This window comes from Petaurus breviceps, unplaced genomic scaffold (genome assembly GCF_028583685.1).
Source record: "Petaurus breviceps papuanus isolate PSGF00001 unplaced genomic scaffold, PetGlider_PUasm1.0 563, whole genome shotgun sequence".
NCBI lineage: Eukaryota > Metazoa > Chordata > Mammalia > Diprotodontia > Petauridae > Petaurus > Petaurus breviceps.
Window position 1 is genome coordinate 896,293 of NW_027186380.1, and position 25,615 is coordinate 921,907.

The following is a 25,615-nucleotide window of genomic DNA, read 5'->3' on the forward strand; positions in this document are numbered from 1 at the left end:
TAGTTCATCTGTCTCTAAAAAAGGCAGTGTTTAACTCCATCAGAAGTAAAGTGCAAGCAAAGCTGAAGAGGGATGGATGTAGGATTCTTGGCTGAGCAAGAAGGCAGATGAAATTCAGTTTAATGCTCATAGTAATAATCCAAAGCACTTTTATGATGCTCTAAAGGCTACTTATGAGTCAAAGACCTATGGTACATTTCAACTACTCAGTGCTGATGGAGCCACATTGATCAGTGATAAGGACATGATCCTGGAGAGATGGGCTGAACATTTCCATAGTGTTCTCAACAGACCACCAACCAATGCTGAAGCCATTGATCATTTACCTCAGGTTGAAGTCAGTCTCGTTAGCCCAACTTCCAGCTGATGAGGTTTTGAATGCCATTAGACTCCTCTCCTGGGACAAAGCACTTGGTGCTGATTCCATTCCAGCAGAGATCTACAAGGCAGGGGGTCCAAGCGCTGATAGATATCTTCCGGTTATATGGCAAGAGGATTTCTAGTACTGTTAACTTGGGTCACCAATTACCCAAGTGTTTTTCAAAAATTCTCTCAAGTGGTCCCAATTATTCCTAGGGTGCTTGTCTTTATCCTGTATACAATTATTCATCCCCCCACCCCCGTTTCTAGGACAGATCATAGAAATAGCAGTGACCAATTATTTCCACAACTAAATGTTTGACTTTTCCCTGGGTTGGAAACAGGATCCTGCACCTCATTTATAAGTCATGGCCACATCTCATTGGGCAATGAGTCTGCAGAAACTGGTTCCTGTCTGCCAAAGTAGTATTATGAAAATTTATGATTCTATTAGTTCTTTTCTAAGTTTTGAAGATTTCCCTCTAATATGAGGAAACTCTTTAACCCACCTGCTAAGTCACATGAGCATGAACTATTAATAAGCCTGTAGTTGGAAAAGGGGCAGCTAGGTGGCACAGTGGATAATGCCAGGCCTGGAGTTAGGAAGACTCATCTTCCTGAGTTCAAATCTGGTCCCAGACACTTCCAGGCTGTTACATGGCAGAGAAAGTACAAAGAACCAGGAGGGAAGGCTGGTGAAGAAATACAACTGTGGCTAGCTGGTCTGGAAACTTACCTTAAAATGGAGGTTCTGAAGTACTGAAACTCTTATCCTAGGAAAATCTGGGGTAAAGCTAGCCTTGATAGTGGGACCAAGTTTATAAAAGGAAATCCTCATATTAATTCATTGCATTTTCCTCTCTAGTTAAATCTGCATCTGAAGACCTCATGTGCGGAACAAAACAATAAATCAAAAGACAAAACAGAAAACAGATTTGCAACCAGAGTAACACCTTTATTTCTCAGTTTAATTTTAACAAAGACTAATCACAGAGTAGTGGAACTCAGTCTGAGAAAGGGGAGACACAACAAAGGTAAGAGAAGGTTCAATCAACAGTTAGTATGGTTGTCTGCTCTTGACCTAGGAAATAATTAAATGAAGAATCTCCCAAAAACCAAGTGGCCAAACTGAGAAGCTGACAAATTAATCAAACCCATTTCAAGGGAAGAAATAAGGCAGCTGAGTCAATGAACCAAAAAAGAAAACAAAATAACAAAAAGAAAAATAAATAAAAGCAGGGTTAAGTAGTTTTTTGCATGATCTTCAGTGAGTAAGCAATCCTAGTAATAGATAAGATTTGCTAATTATGGAGAAGAGATGGTGGGGCATCTAGTTCTTTAAGGTAAAGGCTGGCTTAATTTTGAAACTAGATAAATAATGCTGGCCAAAAAATGTTACTGAATAATCTGAATGAATTAAAAAAAATAATGCAATTAGCCTAAGGAAGCAGTGAAACAAGAGTTTAATTCCCTCTTTTGAGTCTTCTCTTCTCTAGGCTCACACACCTCATTCCTTCCTCTGATCCCTTCCACTGACACAGACCTAGGGGCCCTTCAACATCCTGGTTCATCTCTTGTGGATACTCTCCAGGCTCATCGATGCCCTCGTTCACAGAGTATCAACCAGAGATACTTCCTCAATCACCCACAGCTCCTTCAGAGATACACACCACCTGAGATGAAGTCTGACAAAAGCAAAGCACAGCAGGTCTAAAACGTCCCCAAGGACTCATTTGGTTTCTTGACTGCCATACCACATTGCTAAGTACCACTGAGCTCACAGGCTACTATAAGCATAAATGACTTTACATTTATCCCTACTGAGATTCAACTCGCTAAATATAGCCCGATTCTCTAAGGCATCAAAATCCTCCTATATTCTGTCACCCACTGCTGGCCACACTCCCTAGCTCTGTACCCTCTGGTGAACAGGCCACTATCCAAGTTACTGAGGATGACATTCTTTGATAATGGCATGGTCATCTAACCTATTGTTCCAGCTCCTTCCTGAGAAGAGTACAAGATACTTTTGTCAGATGTTTTGCTAAAACCCCAGGTAGATTATATCCTCAGCATTACTTTCATCTACTAGCTTAACAACCCTGTCAAAAAAGGGAAATGAGATTAGTCTGGAATGGCCTGTTGTTAGCTCTTTGTAATTATGGTTTCTCTTCTTGGATCACCAATAACTTTTCACTAATGATCTTCCTAGGATTTTCCCAGGAATCACTGTCAAGCTCACTGGCCTGTTTGCAGACTGTTCTTCCCTTTCTGAGAATCAGGACTTCCCTAGTCTTGTATTGCTGCTTCCATTTTCCATGGCTGTTCAAGTATTAGTGACTCACAGCAATCTCATCCGCCAGGTCTCTCTGGGCCAGGAGGACTGAATTCATCAAGGGGAAGTAGGTGTTCCCTCACTGTATCTTCTCACTGAGCCTAGGTATCAACCAAGGGGTCATTTCCACTGCAAAGTCCATTCTCTTTGGATGAGAACGGAGCAGCCATGCTTTGGTGCCCGTTGTCGTATTGCAAGCAAATATATTCATGTTTTTACCCTCCTTTTACTTCTTATGTGACTAAAAGAACCATTTTTGGTTGTCCTCAGCTTCCTCTGTCACCCACAGCTCATTCAGAGACTTGAGCATTCTCGCAAACCTATTTTAATAGATCCAGGCTTTTGTTAATTCTAATACCTGTTAGAGTCTTCTCTCCATTTGTCTAAAAAATTAGCTGGCTAAGGATCCTATGTACCCACTTCAGTCTTTCCATTCTTCCTCTGTGCTGGAATGATTCTCCTTTGTGTCTTCAGAATTTCATTCTTGAACACCTCCCGTCCCTTAGGATCCTATTGTTCCTTTCTAATCTGCCTTTTCCAATCAAAATCTAGGACACAGATCGGACTAAGCCAAGATTTCTTCTAGTCTACCGCAAACTCTAGGAGTAAACTAAAGAGAATAAATGAAGGAAACATAAACTAATAAATATAGGAAATATTTAGTATATTTTTCAAGATCACAAAGCTAGTCAATGTTAGAACCTGTAATTCAAGCTCAGGTCTTTTCTTCCTCTTAGTCCATAGTCCACTCAATGATAGCACACTGCTTTGGTATCAAGATTATGATCATGGCTAGGTGGCGAAGTGAGCCCTGAAGTCAGGAGGACCTGAGTTCAAATTTGGCCTTAGATGCTTAATACTTCTAGCCATATGACTTTGGGCAAGTCACTTAACCCCAACTGCCCTGCCTTCCCCCCTCAAAAAAAAAATCATGATCATGTCAGACTTAGAAATATGGGACACTTGAGTTGATGGGGGGGGGATAGAGGGGGGAGCGAGGAGAGTCACTTGACCACTGTGTCTCAATACTCCCAAACTATAAGGGAGGAGAAATGTTATACCCACAGAGAATAAGGGCCTGGTCCTTCAGCCCAGCCCAACCAGACTGGCCCAATGATCCACACCATATTTCTGGACTAGGACCTGGAAGAAAATGGGAGATCCATCAATCAACAAGCATTTACACCGCTACCACATGCCAGGCACTATTCTAGGCAGGAATACAAATAAATACAAGATCATGAAGCAACTCCTACTCTTAAAGAGGCCACATTTGAAGAAGACAACTACATATATAAATATTCACAGAGAAATATAAAGAGAATAAATATAAAGAGAACACCTATAAATAAATACAAGATGGAGTATCATATCACATGTGAAGAACAGAGAGGCCAATTTGCTTGGACTGCAGGAAATGGGAGAGAGAGAAACGCTGGTTGTAAAAGGTGTTTAAAGTAGAGTTAATTTTATCCAAGGCAGCAGGGAGCCAGTGGAATCAGAGAAGAGTAACAGACTGGTGTTTAAGGAAAATAATTTTGGTAACTGTGTGGAGGATGGAGTAGAATGTGGAGAGCCTTCAGGTAGCAAGACTGACTAGGACACTACTGCAATGATCTAGACAATGAGATTAAACTTAGTCACAGCTGTGAGAGAAGGCATGACGCCCTGAGTCATAGCAGCAGGTTCAAATTCAATTCATTGGGAAACTGGGAAAGCCCTACAAGTGATCGACTGAAACTCTTGGGGAACCTCAGTATCCACAGACCCTCACCCAGACACCTGCCTGAGAGCATACTCTTTGGTTCCCTAGTCCATCAACTAGAGTGATGCTACTACTACTGCCTGGAGAAAGCTCTTTGCTGCTTGTGTCCCCCAAGGTGTTTTCTGGCTAGCAAATGTGATGAGGGAGGGGTTGGAGATGCAGAGTCTTTACTGGCCAGACTAAAAGGGAGGATTAGCTAGATTACAAGGACTAGCGAGGGTACTGAACCTTACCCTTTATTCCTGCCCTGATGACCTTAATGGGCTGCCTGGGAGACAGCCAGGCATTATTCATTAATTTTTAGTGAACAGTCTTCAGTGAATGTGAATGGACATATGCTTAGGAGTACAGGCTGCTAGCCTTTGTGTAAAAGGGCAGAGTAAATGGCCCAGGGCTCCTTTCCTCTGACAGGTGAGCTAACCCAGTGATAAATTCACATCCTTTGGGCATTTAATCTAAGGTTGAGCTTTCTACTCCAGCTCAGAGTATCCCAGAGCATACACTGGTATATATTTATGATGTAACACATGGCCTCACTGTCTTCTATGGACCGTGATCCTGAAAGGTTATATCAATGACATATTTGGTGAGGGTTTTCATGTGGGATTTCCTGAAAGGGTCCAAGTTAACTGAACATATCAACAGTAAACCCACAGAATCTTTACCCTGATCAATCAAATTAATGAGATTCTGTTATTTGAATTGTGAAATCATCCAGCAGGACAAAATTCTGACCCAGGACCCTGACTAGAAGTTATGCCTGAAATAAGAAACGTTTGTATAATGTTGGCTCCTTCTCACTCTGGGGTTTACCCTGGGAATGTGACACTTTTGGTCATTTGGTTCTTATCTAGATGTCTTCAGATCCCTTGACACAACAGAACGTGGCACGAAACACAAAAACAAACTACACAAAGAATACACACAGGAATTGTACCTACATTTTCTTCTCCATCAAATCTCACCTTTCCCAAAAACTTATGCATCTTTCCAAACACATCAAAAGTGAAGCCGAGGGGTGCACATGCAGGGAAAGAAGTGGGGTTGCTGGAGTCAACTGACAGCCAGCAACTCACCACCAGTGAGTCTCACCTGCATTTGCTGGAGACTTCATTTTCTCTCGCAGATGGAAGAAGAACCAAAATACCTCTCCTTATTCTCCACATCCCATCTTTTAAGTACAGAGGTAGCTAAACCAGGTAATCTTCAAGTCATCTTCCAGTTTTAACATTGTGATTCTTTCCAGGCTACTGGCCAGGGCAACAAAGCACACGCAAAGTGGACCCATTTGAGCCTGAGAGTGATTAATTTATACATAAGACAAACATGAAGACAGGTACTCTCACCCTTGCCCACCCTCCTGCTATGGGCAGAAGGGCCATCTTGTCATTTATCTGTCATGTTTTATTTCTTTGTTCTAAACTATCAAAGTTTCTCCACATTTTGGTGGATTTTCTAAAATTGTGGTCTGGAACTCTTGTGGTCTGGGTTTTTTTCCAAAAATCTAATCTTATATAATTTAACTGCCATGTGATGCCAGTTAAAAATGTGTATTCCAGCAGAAAGGGACATGTGAGTTTTATTTTTTATCATCACTTTTCTGTCTCAAATCCCCAAATATTGTACCTTGGGACAAAACATTTTGATTCTTGAGGTGACAAGCCTATATGTGTATGTGTGTGTGTATACATACGCACATAAGTATTCCCTATATTACTAAAGTCATAGTTAACCTGCATGAATTATCTGACAAATGAAACACACACTTAAAATTTGGTCCATGTTCACAGAGCTTTCCTCAAGTGTGCACTTTCTGAATTATTAGCTTTCCCTATGGTTTATGATAGTTACTTTCTCAAATTTATTATATTTATGGGGATTCTCAGGTATAAAAACCACTGAATTTCTGTATCATGTTCCCTCTACCTGAAAGCTTTCCCACATCAATTATATTTAAAGGGTTTCTCTCTAGTATGAATCTTCTTATGTGCATTATAAGTTTGCTTCTGCCTGAAGGCCCTTCCACATTCATTACATTTGAAGGGTTTCTCCCCAGTATGAATTCTTTCATGTTCAATGAGGTAGTCCCTCTGAGTGAAAGCTTTTCCACATTCATTACATTTATAGGGCTTCTCTCCTGTATGAGTTCTCAGATGTTTACTGTAGGATGTATTGTAACTGAAAGCTTTCCCACATATGTTACATTTGTAGGGCTTCTCTCCAGTGTGGACTCTCTGATGAATGATAAAGGATCCCCTTAGATTGAAGTGTTTTCCACATTCACTACAATTATAATGTCTCTCCTGAGTATGAGTTTTCTGATGTACACGAAAGTATCCCTTATTTCTGAAGGTTTTACCACAGTCAGTACATGTATACCGTTTCTCTCCATGTTTTTCCTGATGAGCACTAAGACCTCCACTATCTCTGAAAGCTTTCCCACATTCATTACATACAAATGGTTTCTCTCCAGTATGAATTCTTTTATGTACACTCAGGTGACCCCCGTTTCTGAAAGTTTTGCCACATTCACGACACTCAAACGGTTTCTCTCCAGTATGGATCATCTTATGCATTTTGAGACTTCCTTTTTGGCTAAAAGTTTTCCCACATTCAATACACTTGTGGAGCTTCTCTCCAGTATGAATTCTCTGATGGTAAATAAAGGACGCTTTGTCAGTGAATTCTTTCCCGCAGTCATTACATTTATAGGGTATCTCTCCGGTGTGAATTCTCTTATGTTTCATAAGGTATGTCCCACGACTGAAGGCTTTCCCACATTCATTACATGTATAGGGTTTCTCTCCTGTATGAATTCTTTCATGCTGAATAAGGACATAATTGTTGCTGAAGGCCTTTCCACATTCATTACATTTATAGGGTTTCTCTCCAGTGTGAATCCTCTGATGTTCACTAAGGTTTCTCAACTGTCGAAATAGTTTCCCACATTCATTACATTCAAAGGGTTTCTCTTTACTATGAGTTCGTTTATGTTCACTAAGGTGTCTAGATTGACCAAAGGTTTTCCCACATTCATTGCATTCATAGGGTTTCTCTCCAGTATGAATCCTCTGGTGTTGATTAAGGTGACCTTTCTGACTAAAGACTTTCCCACACTGACTACATTTATAGGGCTTCTCTCCAGTATGTATTCTCTGGTGTTTAATGAGGTATGAATCAATGCTGAAAGCTTTTCCACAGTCATTACACTTATAGGGCTTCTCTCCGGTATGGATTCTTTGGTGCTGGGTAAGATGTGCCTTACGCCTATAGGCTTTCCCACATTCGGTACATTCAAAGGGCTTCTCTCCAGTATGGATTCTTTGATGTGCAATAAGGCATGATCTGCTCCCAAAGGCTTTCCCACAGTGACTACATTTAAGGTGTTTCTCTCCAGGATGTATTTTCCGATACTGAAAAAGGTCTGAATGATAATTGAGAGGTTTCTTGGATTTGAACTTACAAAGTTTCTTCCCTAAGGCAATCTTATTATGCTTAATAACATATGAGGACTGTATGGTATCAGACTGACTTTGGTGTTCTCCTATAGTAATATTCTGTTTTGGAACAAGAACTGACCCTACCTTGAAGCTTTGAGAAGTATTACATTCAGGAACACCCAAAACATTAGATATTATTCCGTGACTGACTGAAACTTGTTGGGACCATCTCTCCTGATTCTGCCTTTCCAAAGTGACCCCAGAATCCCAATCTTCCAGTAACCTTGAATCCCAGAAGGCATTCTTTGAACATCTCTCCTTGGATAGTTCTCCCATAGAAATTTCCTGTTTTGAAGCTGACTCCTTTGTTTCAAATCTGGTCTTCCAAATAACAGAATCTGAAATAAACAAATAAGTGTGAATACCTATATTTCTTTGTGAGAAAAGAAAGGAAATTGTTACATGCTTTATATGCTGCTATATGCTGTTACATGCTATATACGAACACCAGATCTGGAATCAGATGATCTATGCTTAAATCCCACTTAGGTATGATGATGCTTCCTCCCTGTGGGACCTTGAGCAAATCCCACAGCTTTCTTGGGTCTTTGATTGTTTTTTAATCTGTAAATGAGAGGGCTGGACTAAATGGTGTCTGAGGTTCCCTCTAGTTCTGAGTCTATGATTAACTGGGAAAAGAGTAAAATAAACACTGTTAAGAAGCCAGGTGGTGCAGTGCTAGAACTTGGCCTGGAGTCAGGATGACCATGAGTTTGAATCTGGCCTTAGCCACTCACTGTATCGCCCTGTGAAAGTCACTAAACCTGCCTGCCTCCACTTCCTCATCTGCAAAATGGCAATAAATAATAGCACTTCCTTCTTAGGGCTGTTTTGAGGACTCATATTTTAAAGTGTTTTTAAGTTTTAAGTGCTTATTTTCTTCCTTCCTTTTTCCAATGAGCTGTTACAGCTCTCCAGCTGCCTGGGATTAAGGATTTATTTTGCAGGGTGTTGCAGAGTGCTGACATCTGGGAATATGTCTAATTGTCAAAATGAGGCCCAAAATCAAACATGGGCAACCCTCAAGAACATATTATAGAGGGGCGGGTAGGTGGCACAGTGAGTAAAGCGCCGGCCCTGGAGTCGGGAGGACCCGAGTTTGGTTCCGGCCTGAGACACTTAACACCCACACAAAAAAACTAGCCGTGTAACCTTGGGCAAGTTACTTAACCCCAATTGCCCTCCAAAAGGCAAAAAAAAAAAAAAGAACATATTATAGAGCTGATGATTTGTGAACATTTAGAAAAGCTGCTGCTGATCCCTAAACCCTGCATGGATTCACTATGAGAATATGTGAAAGCAACTTCATTCCGTTTAGTAATGTTTTTGGATTTCTGGATGGGGAGGTATTGTGGATATCAGCAAATCATGTGACAAAGTCCCTGAAGACATCTTCACAGAATTTAAATCTACTAGCAGGACTGCTGGGTCAAAGGGTATGAATAATCCTATGTTTCTTATATAATTTCACATTTTATTTCCAAAATGGTCCCACAAGCACATTCCACCAATACTGAATTTTCCCATCTTTGACAATCTGACACACATAAGCGATATACCCTCAGAACCATTACAGTTTCATTCCTCTCTTTATTTGCTATTCTTTTTTTTTTTGCTTTTTGGAGGGCAGTTGGGGTCAAGTGACTTGCCCAAGGTCACATGGCTAGTGTGTGTGTGTGTGTGTGTGTGTGTGTGTGTGCGCGTGCGCGCGCGCACGCATTAAGTGTCTGAGGCCAAATCCGAACTCAGGTCCCTCTGACTCTGAGGCCGGCACTCTATTCACTGCACCACCTAGCCGTCCCTTTATTTGCTATTCTTAAGCCTTATCTTTTTTTCCTTTTATCAAATGCTTTATTAACTTCTAGTTTACATCATTCATTTTTTTGAGTTACACATTTTATCCCCGTTTTTCACCTACTCACCACCCCAAAACAGTGATCCCATTGGATATCCTCCTCCAACCTGCTCTCTCCCATATCTTCCCCTGTGCCCCCTGCGATTTTCCAGTAGGGCAGGTGGATCTCTATGCCCTAGTGCTGTATGTCTTATTTCCCAGTTACATGTAAAATAATATTAATATTAGTATATGTATGTATGTGTATATATATATGTACGTATTTAAACATTTGAGTTCCAGATTCATTCCCTTCCTCCCTTGTCACCCACTCTTACTGGGAAGATAAGCAATTCAATATAGGTTGTACATGTAAAGCTATGCAAAACATTTCCATAATGGGTATATTGTAAAAGCTGGACTATATTTCCCTTAAGTCCTATCTTTTGAAACATCTCTATCATGTTCTTTGACCACTACACTATTGGAAAATGGCTCTTAATCTTAGATTTGACATTATATAAATCAGACTTTTACTACACAAACTTTTACTATGCAAACCATAAATCAAACTTTTACTTTGCAAACATTTTCACCCAATGCTTACTTTTTCTATTGTAGCTGAACTACATTCATTTATGCAAAAGTTTATTTTTATATAGCTTTAATCATCTACTCTGCCTTTTGTAATTCACTCAGTATCATTGCCAGTTAAGAATGTTAGTCTTATCCACAACTCTAAAGTGATACTTTTACTCTCCTCTATATTATTTTTTAGATAGGATTTTAATATTTATATTGTGGATCAAATTGGAAACAACTATGGAATAAATCCATTTTCCATAAATTACCAGTTTCCTAAGAATACATGTCTAATTTCCTTTCCTAAGAAAGGAAAAATAGACTACTCCTAGAAACTATAGTCAGATGACACATGGATTTCATGCTTGGCTCCTCTAGAAAAAACATTTATCAATTTAAAAAAGTCTCCTCTATCAACGGGTTGAAGAAATATTAATCGGACAAGAATTGGAGAGCTGTGCGTTTTGTAAATGGCTGAATTGTTTAGTTCTCAAAGGCCAGTGAATAATGGATTATTAACCTGGGATTATGATTTTTAGCTCTGTACTTTTCCCTTTACCCTTAACATTTTGGATCAACAAATTAGATTTTAAAATTAGATAAAAAACAGAAGCACCTGTATCAATTTTGGATTTCTAAATTATCTTAAAAATTCTACTCTAAATTATGTTTTGACATAGTAATCTCCAATGGAAATTCCTACTATTTACTGATCCTTACAACTAATCATACATACATTTTAATACTTTAATCAGAAGTCTTGTGCAGAAGGTAGAATGTGAGCTGGTATACCTTCCCCTGCAGATCCAGGGCCCAGCAGGATGAGAAGCAGAGAGCAGGGAATTGGGAGATGCTCATACTCCTGTAATGCCAACCCCATTGGATGGGGAAGCCAGGACATCAGAAAGGAAGCCCTGAGCCCAGGTGACCATGGTGGCCTTGAGGAGAGAGGTGAGGACAGAAGGTTGGGGGCTGGTAGCTGCACAGGAGAGTAGACACCTGGAGGGTTCAGGGATGTGTGGGTGAGGTCATGGACCAGTAGATCAGCAGTCCATCTGCACTCTGATCTTTCCTCAACCATCAGCCCCCATCATGTATATGACTTCTTGGGGTGATGACTAGCTATGGAGAGAAGCAAAGCCAGGGTGGCAGAGTCAGACTGGGAGCACTTTACAAGGGCCCAGAGAGGGCTTAGTGTATGTGCATACACATCTGTGGCTGGAGACCAGGATGGCAATCAAGAAGGCTGGTGAAATGAGAGCACAGACTGTCAATAAGGCATCCGCACAAATACGTGATCTCCAAGGAAGGTACCACAAAGAGGACTACAAGCAGGATCCTGAAGCCCTCAAACAAGGACAGGAGCAAGGTACACACTGAACGGACCTTGAGAAAGGCTGTGCTAGTGGCAGAGGAAGGGGCTGAGGGTGGCAGCGGTGAGCTGGATCTGTAGGTCACCAAGAGTTATGCTATCCACAGAGAGCACCGTGAGGGATGCCAGCCACGTGGTCAAGACAGAGCCTGTTTCCTTCAGGTGAGGAGACGTAAGGAACATGTTTTGTCAAATCTGAGGCCGGTGGAAGCTGACGTGAGCAGTGAGAAGAGGGGCAGCAGGACAGCCCAAAGGGCACAGAGGGGTGAGCTATGTGGTGGATGAGCTTCATGGGCAAGGTCTGAAAGTGATGGGGAAACGTGTCAAACAGAAAGTCAGATAAATGGTGCACACATCCCAAACAGGAAGATTTTGTTTTGTTCTTGTTGATACCATTTAGAAAGGATACTGATGTGCTGCTGTCAAACATCCAGGAGGGAACCAGAAGGGCTCCTACAACGGCAGCTTGAAACAAGAGAAAACTGAGTCAAGAGAAGACTCCAAATGCCACGACAGCTGTCTTCATGTGGAACTCATTTAATTTGGTCCCAAAGAAAGACGTCGAGGTTGTAAATAAACTAATTCAGGCTCAAAGGAAGGACAGTCTTCCTGACAAATGGAGATACCTCAGAAATGAACCCACATTGGAACGACGGGTCTGCTCTCAATGGAGACTTCTCCAACCAGATGCTGGGTAAGTAATGACGAAACACGTTATGTAGGGAATAGCCTTCCAAAGGAAATCATGCACTCTTGAGGTGCTGAGGGCAGTGGGGAGCCTAAGGGTGAATGTGTGAGTGTTGGGGGCAAAAGAGGAAAGCAAACCTTTTGTTTGCTTAAAATACAGGCCAGCCCTAACTATGTCTGAAGATGGAAGAAATGGAACACATGAAGAAGGAGACATAAAGGAGATAATGTTAGCTTCCTTGGGCAGGAATACATTCAGTTTAGTACCTTAAGCTCTAGTTGGGGTAGCAAGGTGGTGCAGTAGATGGAGTACCTGGCCTGGAGCCAGGAAGACATAAGATCAAATCTGGCCTCAGACACTTACTAGCTGTGTGACCCTGGGCAAGTCACTTCACCCTGTTTGCCTCAGTTTCCTTATATGTAAAATGAGCTGGAAAAAGAAACAGCAAACCACTCCAGTGTGTCTGCCAAGAAAACCCCCAACGGGGGCAGGAAAAATCAGGCACAACTGAAACAACTGCACGACAAGAAGCTCCAGTGTCTCACACAGTTCCCAGCACAAGCATCTGTTTAATGCTTCCCACAGGAGAAGGAGAAAATAAACATGGGAGGGTGAGGAGGGAAAAGGCTGAGGTCCAGAAAGGGAACATCAGATAACGGGAATCAAAGCAAGACGAGAAGTGCCACAGGTTTGTTCAAGCTCAAGAGGGCCGAGGTGAGATCCCTCAGACGACAGATGATCAGTCACCAGGCCTGGTGCTGGGGCCTGTCAAGGTTTCCCACCTTCCATTTCAAAGGGACTCCAACCTTGCTGACCCAATAAGCTCTTGTTGGCAATGCCTTCTATCGGCCTGGTGTCGCTCACTCACTCACCTTGACAAACACCTCCCAGGGCTTCCCTCTCTGTCCATGGTGCTTCTCCTCTCTCCAGCTGGGAGATCACATGAGGCTTGGGGGCTGGCAGTCCTCCTGGTAAGAAAGGGCAAAGTGCCAAGAACAGAAATCCCTCTCAGAATTCACCTGCAGCCCCTTTCTCTTAACACTAAGAACCCAGGACCTGGGACCTGGGAAGGGTGCTCTATCCTTTGCTGCTCCCAGGAAATATGGAGGTAAGGTCACTGAGCTCATAGGGATCAGAGATTTTGAGCTACAGGGGCCTGTAGGAGGGACCTGTAGGGGCGGGCCATGGCATCTCACCCCTTCATTTTACAGATGAGGAACCTGAGGTGCTGCAGAATCAAAGAAAATCCATTTATTTGATCCTGCCAAGAGGAAGGAAATCTTTTATGCCTCCAGGGGTCTGCACTGGGATTTCAGGGGGAAACCTCTGCCCTGAGGGAACGCAGCAGGGGAAGTTCCACAAAGCTGATTTCCAGATGCCTAAATCAAGAACCCTTTCCTTGGGGCCAGAAGCACCAACAGTGAGCTCCCCCATTACAGAGAGAGGCAGCATGGTGCCATGGCCATCATGCTGCTCTTAGATCATAAGCTCCTCAAAGACAGGAACTCTCTCACTCTTGTGTCTGTACCCCAGCACCTAGCACAATGCCTTACATCTCAGAGGGGCTTCATCCATGCTTGGGGGAGTCAAGGGAGACTGGCATCCCAACTGCTGCTCCCACACTCCTAAAGTGTGGGGCCAACAGAAAGGCATCTAGTGTCTCTGTCTCATGCTTGGCACGTGGAAGTCACTTTATAAAGGCTTGCTGATCTGCAGACTCTGGAACTGAGGTTTCCTCCTCTGTAAAATGGGGAGGATTGCAGGACTGACCTCACAGGTTTGGAGTAGGATCAAATAAGCTGACATATAGTCAACACCACCTCACAACCCCTGAAGCACAATACAGATGTCAGCCATGGTCCCCAGCACCATCACCATTCGTGATTATCCTACACACTAAGATAAAGCCCAACTCAGCACTTCAGCCAGACCACTGCCTTTACAAGTAAGAACACAAGGCTGGCCCAATGGACGGACGCCGGTTCCCAGGGGCAAGTTATCCTTACCAAGGGACACAAAGTTCTGATAGTTCTCCAGCATCACCTCCCTGTACAGGTCCTTCTGGGCCGGCTCCAAGTGCCCCCACTCCTCCTGGGTGAAGTCCACAGCCACATCCTGGAACGTCACCGATTCCTGAAAGAGCCAACATTTCTGCTCACTCAGGGACCATCCATCACCTGGAACATGAGGGCGACAGGAAGCTGGCTGCTTCTAGGAGTTCTGTATGTTCCATCTCTAGTGTCTCCTGAGGCCTTACCTTGTACAGAATTCTATTGTCACACAGTCAGTAGGTAAAAGCAGCACATTACAAAAACCCCTTTCTAAACAGATCCACCCATTAAGCAAAGTCCATTATCTACTGATACATTTTAGGCAGAATAAAGAGGATGGCCATAAAGAAAATGAATATGATACATATTATAAGGTGTCACTAGCTCTAAGGAACCTCACCTTGTTCTCTGTCCCAAATGACTGCTTGTGTTATGATAGGGATCCAGAGGACACATTTATTTTGCTGGCTACAGGTGGAGAGGGAGGAAAAAAGTTCACCCACTACAAATGGCTGAATCAGGAGAGCAGTGAGTGAGGCTAAGTTTTCATGGTGACAACATTTTATGGACCTGAAAGAACAGATGAATTTCCAAGAGACAAAAATGAGATCAGGAAGAGCATCAGAGGCCTGGGAAACAGCACGAGCCAAGGCACGTAGGCAAAGCAGTGGGGACGCTCATGGGGGGATGGCGTGTGGTGTTTGCAAGCAAGAACAGAGATAAGATTGGAGGATTAGGGAATGCCAGCTTCTGCTCTGAATTATCAAGCAAAGGAAAAGCACATGATGTGGGAGCAGCAGAATACGGGCACGGGGGGGGGCAGATCTGGCAGCACCGTGATGCACGGCTGCCTGGGAAGAGAAGGCGGGGGGGGGAGGCACCTCACGCCATGGCCCTGCTACGCTCAGGCAGAGCGAGGGGACTCCTCCTCCACTTCCTCCAAGTACCTGGAGACAAGCACCATGGTGGCCTAACTCTCGTCTTCTGAGCAAAACAACCACCCAGTTACCTGAGCCAACCTGAAGGTATCCCCGCTTTAGAAGCAGGCTGACTCAGGGCTGAGGGGCCCCCTCAAGGTTTTCTCCCCTTCTGGGAGGATTCACATAGAATCCCTCCCTCTTTCTCTGAGCCTGTTTCCACCCGCTCTTATCTGAGCATAATATCTCAGCAAGAGCTGTTCTTATGCCTCTTGTGCACTTCTGTCCAAGGGTTTCTGTATCACAGTACAGCCCAGGATGGTTTAAACCACGGCATTATTTCCTTATTGTGTTCTAGCCCTCTCTCCTCATACTCCACTCTGGCCTGAGCTCCCTGTCCCATCTACAAGTGCCTGGGTCAGACAAGTGACTACGAGGTGCCGGGGATGCAAAGACAAAACCAAACACCCCTGCCCTCCTGAAGCCTAAAGTCTATCATCTGTATGTTGGTCCTACGGCCCCCTATGGGGCAAACGCCGATCATAAGTACTGCAAGGCCAGAGGACCAAGGGGACCATTTAAGGATGCTTTTTGTTAACTCTGGATGTGCCATAAAATGAATTTTCCTTCGTTTGCTTCTCTAAACAGAAACTGCATGCCACAGAAGCCAGTTAGTGTAACAGGGCAGTGGGCGGGCCAGGACTAGGTATCAGCAAGACCAGAGTTCAAGTCTCGCATCATTCAAGAGACCTCCTAGCTGTGTGACCCTGAACAAGTGACGGCACCGTTACCTGCCTTAGTTTTTTATCTGTAAGATGGGAATCACATTATCACCTTCCTCCCACATGGTTGTGAACATAAATCAAGGTAATATCTGTAAAGTACTAAGTCAAGCTGAAAGTGCTGTCCAAATGTAAACGTGGGCTGTTATGAGGGGCTGAAAGTACTGTGCTCTGGGGAGAGGCCATGACAGGCCCAGGTTGCATTCTGGGCACTGAGAAACCTGGAAAGCTTCCCAAGAGGACAAGCAGGAAGTGCGGGCTGGAGGTCCGAGGACGGGAGGAATGTTTAGCCTGGAGAAAGGCAGGATACACCAGCTAGCCAGGATCTGAACCGCCCTTGTAGAAGAGGGATGAGACGGGCTCTCTTTGGTAGCAGAGGACAGACTCAGTAGTAGAGGGGGGAAGCTGCAGAGTCTGGCAGAAGGAAAAATCTCCTTACCATTCCCTGTGTCCAAAAGCTTAAACATCTGCCTCTAAGTCAAGAGTTTGTCCTCACTCGGGGCATTAAGAAGAGGCTGGTCTTGTCAGGTATGAAATAAGGGGATTCCTCTTGGGGTTGGGGGGGAGGGGTGAGATGGGCTCTAAGGGCCCTTCCAACTCAAATTCCGTGATCTCAAGTTGGAAATCTCAACTACTAAATTAATGTTTCAAGATCATAAGACACAGATTTCTCAGCCCTGTGACAAATGAAAAGTCTAAGATAGAATCTCTGGGTAATTAATAATCAATCTGAATTAATAATGGCTAGCAGACAATTAATAAAATGATGGTCATTCGGCTTTCATAAACCAAAGGAATCATGGAGGCCAGTCACGCTTATATGGTCTTGGAAGGGTGGATGTTCCTGACAGGTGGAAATCAACTCTAATTGGTTAACAACTAATGAGAGAATGAATATAATAATAACCAATTAAATGGGGGGGGACGACGAAGAAATAAAAAGGAAGAAACTGGATCTCCCCCCACCCTTTTAATTGGTTATTAATATGAGAGAGAAATAATCATTTCTCTCAGCCTACTCTATGTCCTTTTTCCATCATAAAAACTTAAGCATCATCTTACTTCTGCCTTGGTTTTAGCAGATGGCAACTAAAGCCTAGATTTAGTCCCAAAGGCCAGCCCCTGCGTGATGACGTTGCCCAAGCTGAGTCCAGTCAGGTCTTGGAAGGCAGACCTCACCTGCTGCAGGGCCTCCTCCCAAAGTACTTTTAGACTGTATTCGAGAACTTGAAAATCTACTCTATGGTATAAAGAGGTGTTAGAGGAGGACTGGGTGGGCACTGCTTATTGAACAATCCATCAGTGAGTATTTACCAAGCATGCTATGAGTGCTGGGGACACAAATACAAGGAGACAAGCCTTATTTGCAAGCAGCTTATGTTCAAGTGGGAGAGAAGACAAGTAAATAGAGGCAAGAACAGCCCCTGTATGCAAGGAGTTCATGGTCTAATGGGGGAGACGACAACAAGCAAACAACCACAGACAAGTAAACTGCATGCAGGATAAAGTGGGAATATCCCCAGAGGGAAGGCAGCAAGAGTGGGGGGAGCAGCTAAAGCCTGGTGGGGAAGGTGGGAGGTCACTGACCCTGGAAGGGAGCCAGGAGACGGAGATGAGCAGGGTTCTGGGAATGAACGTGCCAGGAGCCAAGAGATGGAGGGTCTTGTTTGGGAAACATCCAGAAGATCATAGAGCTACTGTGGAAGAGAGGAAGGTGTATGAAGGCAGAAAAGTGGGGATGAAAGAACAGGGAGTTTAATAAACAGGGGGATACAAGGTCGGACCTGAGTTTGAGGATGACTGGTTTGCAGCTGAGTGGAGGATAGGAGGGAGTGAAGAGAGTTTTGTAGCAGGCAGACCATGGCAATGGTCCAGCTGTGAGCTGATCAAGTGGTCGGGAGCAGGGTAGTGTCAGCATCAGAGGAAAGAAAAGGCCACATAGAAGAGACCTTAAGAAGGCAGACTTACTAGGACTTGACAACTGATCAGATATGGGGAGGCAGGAGGTGAAATGGTCCCAGGGTGACACTGAGGTTGGGAGCCTGGGGGACAGGGAGGAGGCTAGACTGGTGACCTGGACTGTAACAGAGAAGTTTGGAAGGAAGACATGAGTTAGTTTTGGACATGTTGAAATTAAGATGTCTATGGGACATTCAGTTCAAAATGTATAAAAGGCAATTAGAGATGTGACTGGAGGTCCAGAAATATTCAGAGTGAATCCAAGGCAGCTGAAGAGATCACCAAGTGAATGAGTCTAGAAGGAGAAGAGGGCGTAAGACACACCCTTGAGGGACCCCCACTGTGAAGAGCCAGCAAAGAAGACAGAGGAGTGGCCAGAGAGGGAGGAGAAGCACCAGGAGAGACTTGAGGAAAAGGCTGCAGACAGGTCAAGAAGGATGAAGATTGAGAACAGGCTGCTGCATGTAACAGGCAAGAGCTCACTGGTAATGCTGGAGGCAGCAGTTTCGGCCGAATGATGAGGTCCCAAGCGCGACTGTCGAGAGTCTGGAATGGAGCAAGAGGAAAGGAAGAGGACGCATCTACGGAAGATGCTTCTCCCAGCACTGAGCCACAAAAGGGGGGAGATACAGGAGGGCAGCTGCAGACAAAAGAGGAATCAAGGAGGGCTCCTTGGGGATGCAGAGACACGGACACATTCGCAGGGAGGAGGAGAAGCAAAGAGGCTGGGGATAACAGACAGGGAAATCTGCTGGCGATGATGGGACGGAACGGGTCTCTTGTACACGTGGAGGAGCTAGCTGCCTTGACCAATACAAAATAGTGAAATACAAGGAAGCTTGGGAGGGAGGACACGACAGGCGGGGGATGGGGTGGATCACACAGATGGTGCTTGAACTGCATTTTAGAGGAAGAGGACTCTGACACAGTTATGGAAGGATGGCTTTGTTAAAATCTGGGGGAAAGAAGGACAGAATGGCAGATGATGCTGAGGGGTTCTGAGACAAAGAAAATGGAAAAAAAGGAAGGACATTTCCCCCACCCCATGGTCTCAGAAATAAAGGAACAGGGAAAGTCTTCAGCTGATGGAGGGACAGGGAGGATTGAGGAGGGAAGAGGTTTGGACTCGCTTCAGGGAAGTAAGATAGATTCAATCCTGCCTTAGGGCAGGGGGGCCTAGCTGAGGCTGAGTAACAGATCTGTCATGCATCCTGTCAGAACACTTGTGTGCAAATTCCTTCTGTTGTGCTCAGAGGCAGGAGGAGGAGGGAGTGGAGACATGTACCACGAGGGACCTCTGACACATACCAGTTGTGTGACCACTTTGAGGCTTAGCTACCAAAGTATGGGCTGGGGTCTACCTAAACACAGAAAATCCCCAATAGCAACCACATCATAAATCCTTGGTCAATATACTGCCCAGTCCATGTGGGCACTTAATTGTTTATGGCCTTACTGATCTGACTTTACATTTGGAAAAAAATACTTAATTATTTTTTTTCTGGCATGTATTTTTCTTCCCCAATAAGATTAAGGACTTGGTTTATTTCGTGGCTTTTGGCTCAGTACAGTATACAGCTGATTCAATGAACAAGCAAACGTTCCCCAGGAGACGTGCACTAAAATGGGGGAATATTTCTAACACACTGAGGCCAGATGGAAAGAATACAGGGCAAGGAGTATGGAGACCTTAGTTCTTATACAGTCTCTGCAACAGGTGACTTTGAATGAAACATTTTACTTCCCTGGACCTCAGTTTTCCATTATGTCAGATAAGAGGGTGGGACTGTATGCTCCCTTTTGGCCCTAATATCCACGAACTCTATGAAGTCCACGTAGCCAGAGTCATTAAAAAGAGACCATTCAAGGCTTTAGTTATCCCTGGATGGGACCTGAGAGTGGAGAAGCTGGAGGAAAACGGAATGAGAGACAAAGTGGCATGTCAGGAGAGAGAAGAAACCATAACTCACCAGGGACCTGGCCATCAGGAGCCCAGAAGTCATTCCCTCCTCCTCTATTCCCCTTTCTTGGGGAAAGGCAGAATCTGGAGAACCCAGCACTGAAGGAAAAGAAAGAATTCATGAAGGAGACCAATCCTTGCCTGGTGGTTCCAAATTCATCAGGGTGAAACTGACAACACTCTGGCCAAGATGTGAGAGCCCCAGGATCCCTACTGAGTCAGAGATCAAAAGGCAGCCTAGAATCAGAGGGAAGGGTCATGGACCACAATCCTCAGGGCTCCAAACCTGCTCCTTTGATCATGTATAGGTACCACAGGACAGAACTCTGGCTGCAGAACTTGGATACATCAGCTGAATTTCAGTGCTTCACCCTAAGTTCTGTGTGATGCTGAGTGTGGAAATCAGTCTCTTTGTGCATCGACTACCTACTAATGAAACAAAATTTTCAGTCCTGTCATCAGCTGACGTGATATGTGAAAAAATGAGTTTGCTGTAATTATTTGGAAAAAAATTGTCTGACAGTCTGGAGTAGGAGGCTCAGCTGAGGGAAAAAACAACAGAACATTTGCTTCTGGGGCCACTGCTGGTCAGGCAGGACACAAGGAGGGCTCCAGCGACTGTGGGCAGGAGACTGGACTGGGGCACGACGAGATTGAATGACAATGGTCTCAGCTCTGAGGTTTCCCCATGCACACTGAAAATGAACAAAGATGACGAAAGTAGGGAGGGGCAGAAAGCTTTAGAAAGACAGACACACAGATACATTGCTGGGGGAGTCATGACTCACTCCAACCATTCTGGAAAGCAAATGACTAAACTGTCCATACTATTTGACCCAGAGATTCCACTGCCAAGCACGTGCCCCAAGGAGGTCAGGGACAGAAAGGCAGTTCTATGTCCACCAAAATATTCACAGCAGCATCTTTTGTGGTAGCAAAGAACTGGAAACAAAGTAGACGTTCACTGACTGGTGAATGGCTAAACAAGTTAATGCTACATAAATGGAATGGAATGTTAGAGTACTAGAAGAAAGAATGAACATGAAGAATTGAGAGAAACACGGGAAGACTTCTACAATGGAAGTCAAGAAAGCAGAACCAGGAAAACAACAGCCACAATGACTACAGAAAGGATGAGTCTTGGCTTTAGGACATATGACAAACAGCATGAAGGTCTGGTCCTGGCTTAGCTACCAAAAAAATGATATCATGCACTACCTGGGAGAGGGAAAAGGTTCTATCACGTGAAAAGCCTGACCTCCTTAGGAAGGAGGTAGGAAGAAGGCGGGAATAAGATAACAGATGGAAGGAACAGTTGGTGTTGGACATCTGGGAACAGAGGCACACTGATGTAATGCTGGGGCACTCATGAAGTGTTACAACCATTCTGTAAAACAATTTGGAATTACGCAAACAAAGTGATAAAAGGTCCATATTATGTGACACACAGATTCTGCTGCTGGGTATACAGCCCAAGGAAGTCTTGTATACACCAAAATATCCTGAAGAGGACTCTTTGTGGTAGCCGAGAATTGGAAACAAAGCAGAAACCCAAGGACTTGACCCACGTTCAACCAACTTCAGGACATGAAAGTGACAGAACGTCCCCAAGCTGTTAGAAATGATGAGTCCGATGAAGGCTGGACAGACTTACACGAAGGATACAAAGTGAAGTCAACAGAGCCAGGAAAACAAGAGACACAATGATCTCCATGATGTAAATGGGAAAAAACAAAACCCACCAAATAGTCAAAGCTGAATGTTGCCATTTAATTAATGTTCCACCCTGGTCCCAAAGAAGAGATATGGCGGACACCTCCCCTGCTGCTTGGAAGACGTTGGAGACCTCGAGTGTGTTTAATGTGCTGGCCAATATTGCTGAATTATTTTTTCTCTTTTTCCTTTAAAAAAAATCTTTGTTATAATGGATGGCTTTCTGGGAGAAGAAAGAAGAAGGAATACAGGGAGAAATCTAGATGATTTGAAAAAAAAATCCATATGCAAAAAAATAACACTGTGGTGTTAGTAGAATGTGGAAACATTTGGTTTTTGAGGGGGAATAAGCTTTGTTAACAGAGCTGTGGTGGAACATTATAGAAAAAAGGCAAATAACAAGGAGTAAGGCAGCTGGGGGTAGCGGCCAGAATGCTGGGTGTGGAGTCAGGGAGGCCTGAGCTCACACTGTGTCTCAGATATTTATTAGCTGTATGACCCTGGGCAAGTCACTTATCCTCTGTCAGCCTGAGTTTTCTCATCTGTAAAACAGGGGTAACAACAGCATCTACTTCATTACATAGTCATGAAGATGAAATGAAGCAGTATTCGTAAAGCGCTTTGCAATCCTTAAGGTGCTACACAAATGTTGGCAGCTGTCAAGCAGGCCTGGATTCTAGTACTAGCTCTGTCTACAGGGGATAAGCAAATCACTTGGTTTCTCTTTGCATACACAAACGATGAGGACACAGCCATCACTCCACTGGGATAGTGGGTTCTCAGGAGGACAAAATGAGAAAAAAACACGAGTGAATTCTTTTTTTTTTTTAAGCAATGGGGGTTAAGTAACTTGCTCAAAGTTATGCGGCCAGTTATTTCTGAGTGTGGTGCTGAGTGTCTGAGGCTGGATTCGATCCCAGGTCATCCTGACACTGGGGCCGGTGCTCTTACTCACTGTGCTACCTGGCCGCCCCACATGAATGTATTCTGACAGGTAAAAGGTAGGGGCACAGACCCAGTGGCTTCTGTCCAGGATGGCTGAAACGGTTTCAGGGAGGAGCTTATGGGGCAGGCTAGATGTGGGGTCAAGGGAGAGACTGGGCTTCCCCCACTTCCCAAAGCAGAAACAGCAAAGCTCTCACCTCCTGCTCAAACTGGCTTGGAAGCTAGATTGTGCTTATGGCAGATCTGGAAGAGGAAAACTACAGTAGGGGTTGGGATACATGAGAGGAAATGAAGAAGGGGAGAACGAGAACGGGAGAGAAAGAAGAGGTGGGGGGAGAGGGAGGGAGGAAGGGAGGGAAAGAGGGGGGAGGGGGAGAGAGAGACAGAGAGAGAGGAGAGAGGGAGAGGGAGAGACAGAGAGAGAGAGAGGGAGAGACAGAGAGAGAGGGAGAGGGAGAGACAGAGAGAGACAGAGACAGACAGAGACAGAGAGAGAGAGACAGACAGAGAGAGAGACAGAGAGAGAGAGAGACAGAGACAGAGACAGAGAGAGACAGAGCCAGACAGAGAGAGACAGACAGAGAGAGAGACAGAGCCAGAGAGACACAGAGAGACAGAGAGGGAGAGAGAGAGAACTGACTCCCTTTCACCATACGCTACTTGCACACGTGCAGGTAGAGCCACGTCCGGCTGGCTGGACCAGCACACTACCAGAGCGGCTCGGGGCAGTTTCAGGCTTTCCCGGAGGCTTTCGGGTTAACGCCCCCCTCCTGGGGGCTGCCCCGGGCATGCTTGGCCTTAGGGCCAGTCCTTTCCCAGGGGTATCCCACGCTTGAGGCGCCAAGCTGCGGGAGGACCAAGCTGCAAGGACCAGGGCTTCCCACCAATTTCTGAAGATTCAGAACAAGGGGCCAAAGCCGACCCGGTGAAGTTCGGTGGGGATGCACCCAGAGGACCACGCGTGGGCCCGACAAGGGTCAGGAAAAAGCGCTTTCGGGGCAGCTGACAGCCGGCTCCTCGAATCCCTCCCCGTGCCCGGGCCTCGGCAGATGAGTCCCGGGCACGAGAGCAAGCACCGGCCGCCCCGGCATCCAGGCGCGGGCTCCGGCCACTCGGCCTTGCTGCCACACCATGGCTTGTGCCAGCCGGACTGGGGACAGGGCCCGGCCGGCGCCCCCCACGCGCGGGTCGGTCACCGCTGCGCTGTGGTTTATATTCTCCTCCTGGGGCATCGGGGAAAGGTCTGCGAACACTACACCAAGGTGCCGCGCACATTCATTCTGCCCCCGAGCCGGGCACCCCAAGCCCGCAGGTGACAGAGCCGCTTGGCAGCTCTCGCCGCCCAAGGGTCACGTGCCATTCCCCGCAGGGTCACGTGCCATTCCCGGCAGGGTCACGTGTCCTGCCCCCCCCCCCCCCCCAACCCCCCGGGGCTCACCGCTTTCTTCTCGCCTCAGGCCCGGCTTCTCCGAGGCCCCGGGACACGCCCCGGCCCGGCCGCTCCTCCCGAACCGGCCCCAGACCCCACGCGACCTCGACAGCCTCCGGACACGCCCTACTCCGGCGAATCCGACGCCCGGCCGCCAGGGCCGCGCACGCACGCAGCAGCAAGCGCGCGCGCACACAGCCGGGGCGGAGGGGGGAGGGGAGGTGCGTCCCTGCCTTCCCGTCCCCGCCCCTTTTCCTGCACACACTTACTTCCGCCACAAGCCCGGCCCCACTTCTGGGTCCAAGAGCTCCGGCCCCGCCTCCCCTTCGCCGCAAACGGCTCAGCGGAACGTGGGGTCGTAACCCTGGCGTGGCCACCTAGATGCATCCTGGGAATCGTAGTCCGAATACCCCAGTGTTAATTTCCTCCATCACTTTCTCAGGTCTGGAAATAGATCGGAGGAGACCTGCTTTGTAGGCTCGCTCGTTGGTGAGGTGTAAACGTTGACAATCAGCAGAGCCATAGCCTCAGTCTCTTCGTTAGCCAGGTCCTGTCCGGCCTCCACTGCCCCTTTGTCCCCTTCTCCTAGGGAGGCCAGATACCCATCCTGGGTGGGGTGCCCGTCCCCCCCCAGTACCCCCTGCTGAGGGGAGCTGGAGGAGGGCCCCGAAGTGTTGGCGCCGAGGCCACCACATGTGCTGTCTTTATTCCAGACGGACTTACAGACAAATGAGTGACCTTCTCACTGAGGCCAGTCCTTCTGCTCGACACCTTAATCCCATCCAGCACGCAAGTCCTTGGCCCTCCTCTCTCACCTGCTAATCTCTCCATTCATTTCAATAAACCTTAAGCACCAACCATGTGCCAGACTATGTTCTTACTATATGCTAAATCCTGGGCACACAAAAAGAGGCAAAAGATAGTCCCGGTCCTCTAGGAGCCGACAATTAAAAGGAGGATACTGTGGGGAGCCAAGCCCACCCAGGGACCCCTCCCCTCCTGTGGTAGAGTCTGAGAGGAACCCTGCCGGCCAGCAGCAGAGCTGAGAAGGAAAAGTGAGGTGAAAAGATAGATAAAAAGATTACTTACCCAGAGGTTGACAATCATAAACGAGACGGGACTCCAATATGGTGGAAAACGGAGCCAACTTTATTCAGCTAGGAGTCCAGTATATATATATCGTGTAAAAGTGCGTAGTCATCATAAACCACTCACTACCTTTGGGATTACACCATGGTCCTGGTTCTCATTTGCCTCACACGTGACAGCCGTGCACTCTCTCCTTGTTATCAGGCTCGAGTACTGGGCAGGATGTTCCTAACCTCCCTAAACCTCCCTAGAACAGGATGGAATTGTCCCAAGGCTTCTAGTTAATACTAGGTTGCTACATTATCTACAGTATGCTAGTTTCCCCTGAGAACAC

General features: G+C 45.7%; 1 protein-coding gene across 1 annotated transcript; it reads right to left on the bottom strand.

Annotated features, from left to right (window-relative positions):
* Nucleotides 1–1,294: 1,294 nt before the first annotated feature.
* LOC138173095 (zinc finger protein 665-like) lies at nucleotides 1,295–24,326 on the bottom strand. The gene is made up of 5 exons (XM_069103032.1): nucleotides 24,202–24,326; nucleotides 20,116–20,204; nucleotides 14,443–14,569; nucleotides 13,309–13,404; nucleotides 1,295–8,298 (listed from the first exon to the last, which is right to left on the bottom strand). Exons 2-5 carry the CDS (start codon nucleotides 20,146–20,148, stop codon nucleotides 6,404–6,406), a joined length of 2,151 nt encoding a protein of 716 aa, XP_068959133.1. The 5' UTR covers nucleotides 20,149–20,204; nucleotides 24,202–24,326; the 3' UTR covers nucleotides 1,295–6,403.
* Nucleotides 24,327–25,615: the final 1,289 nt, after the last annotated feature.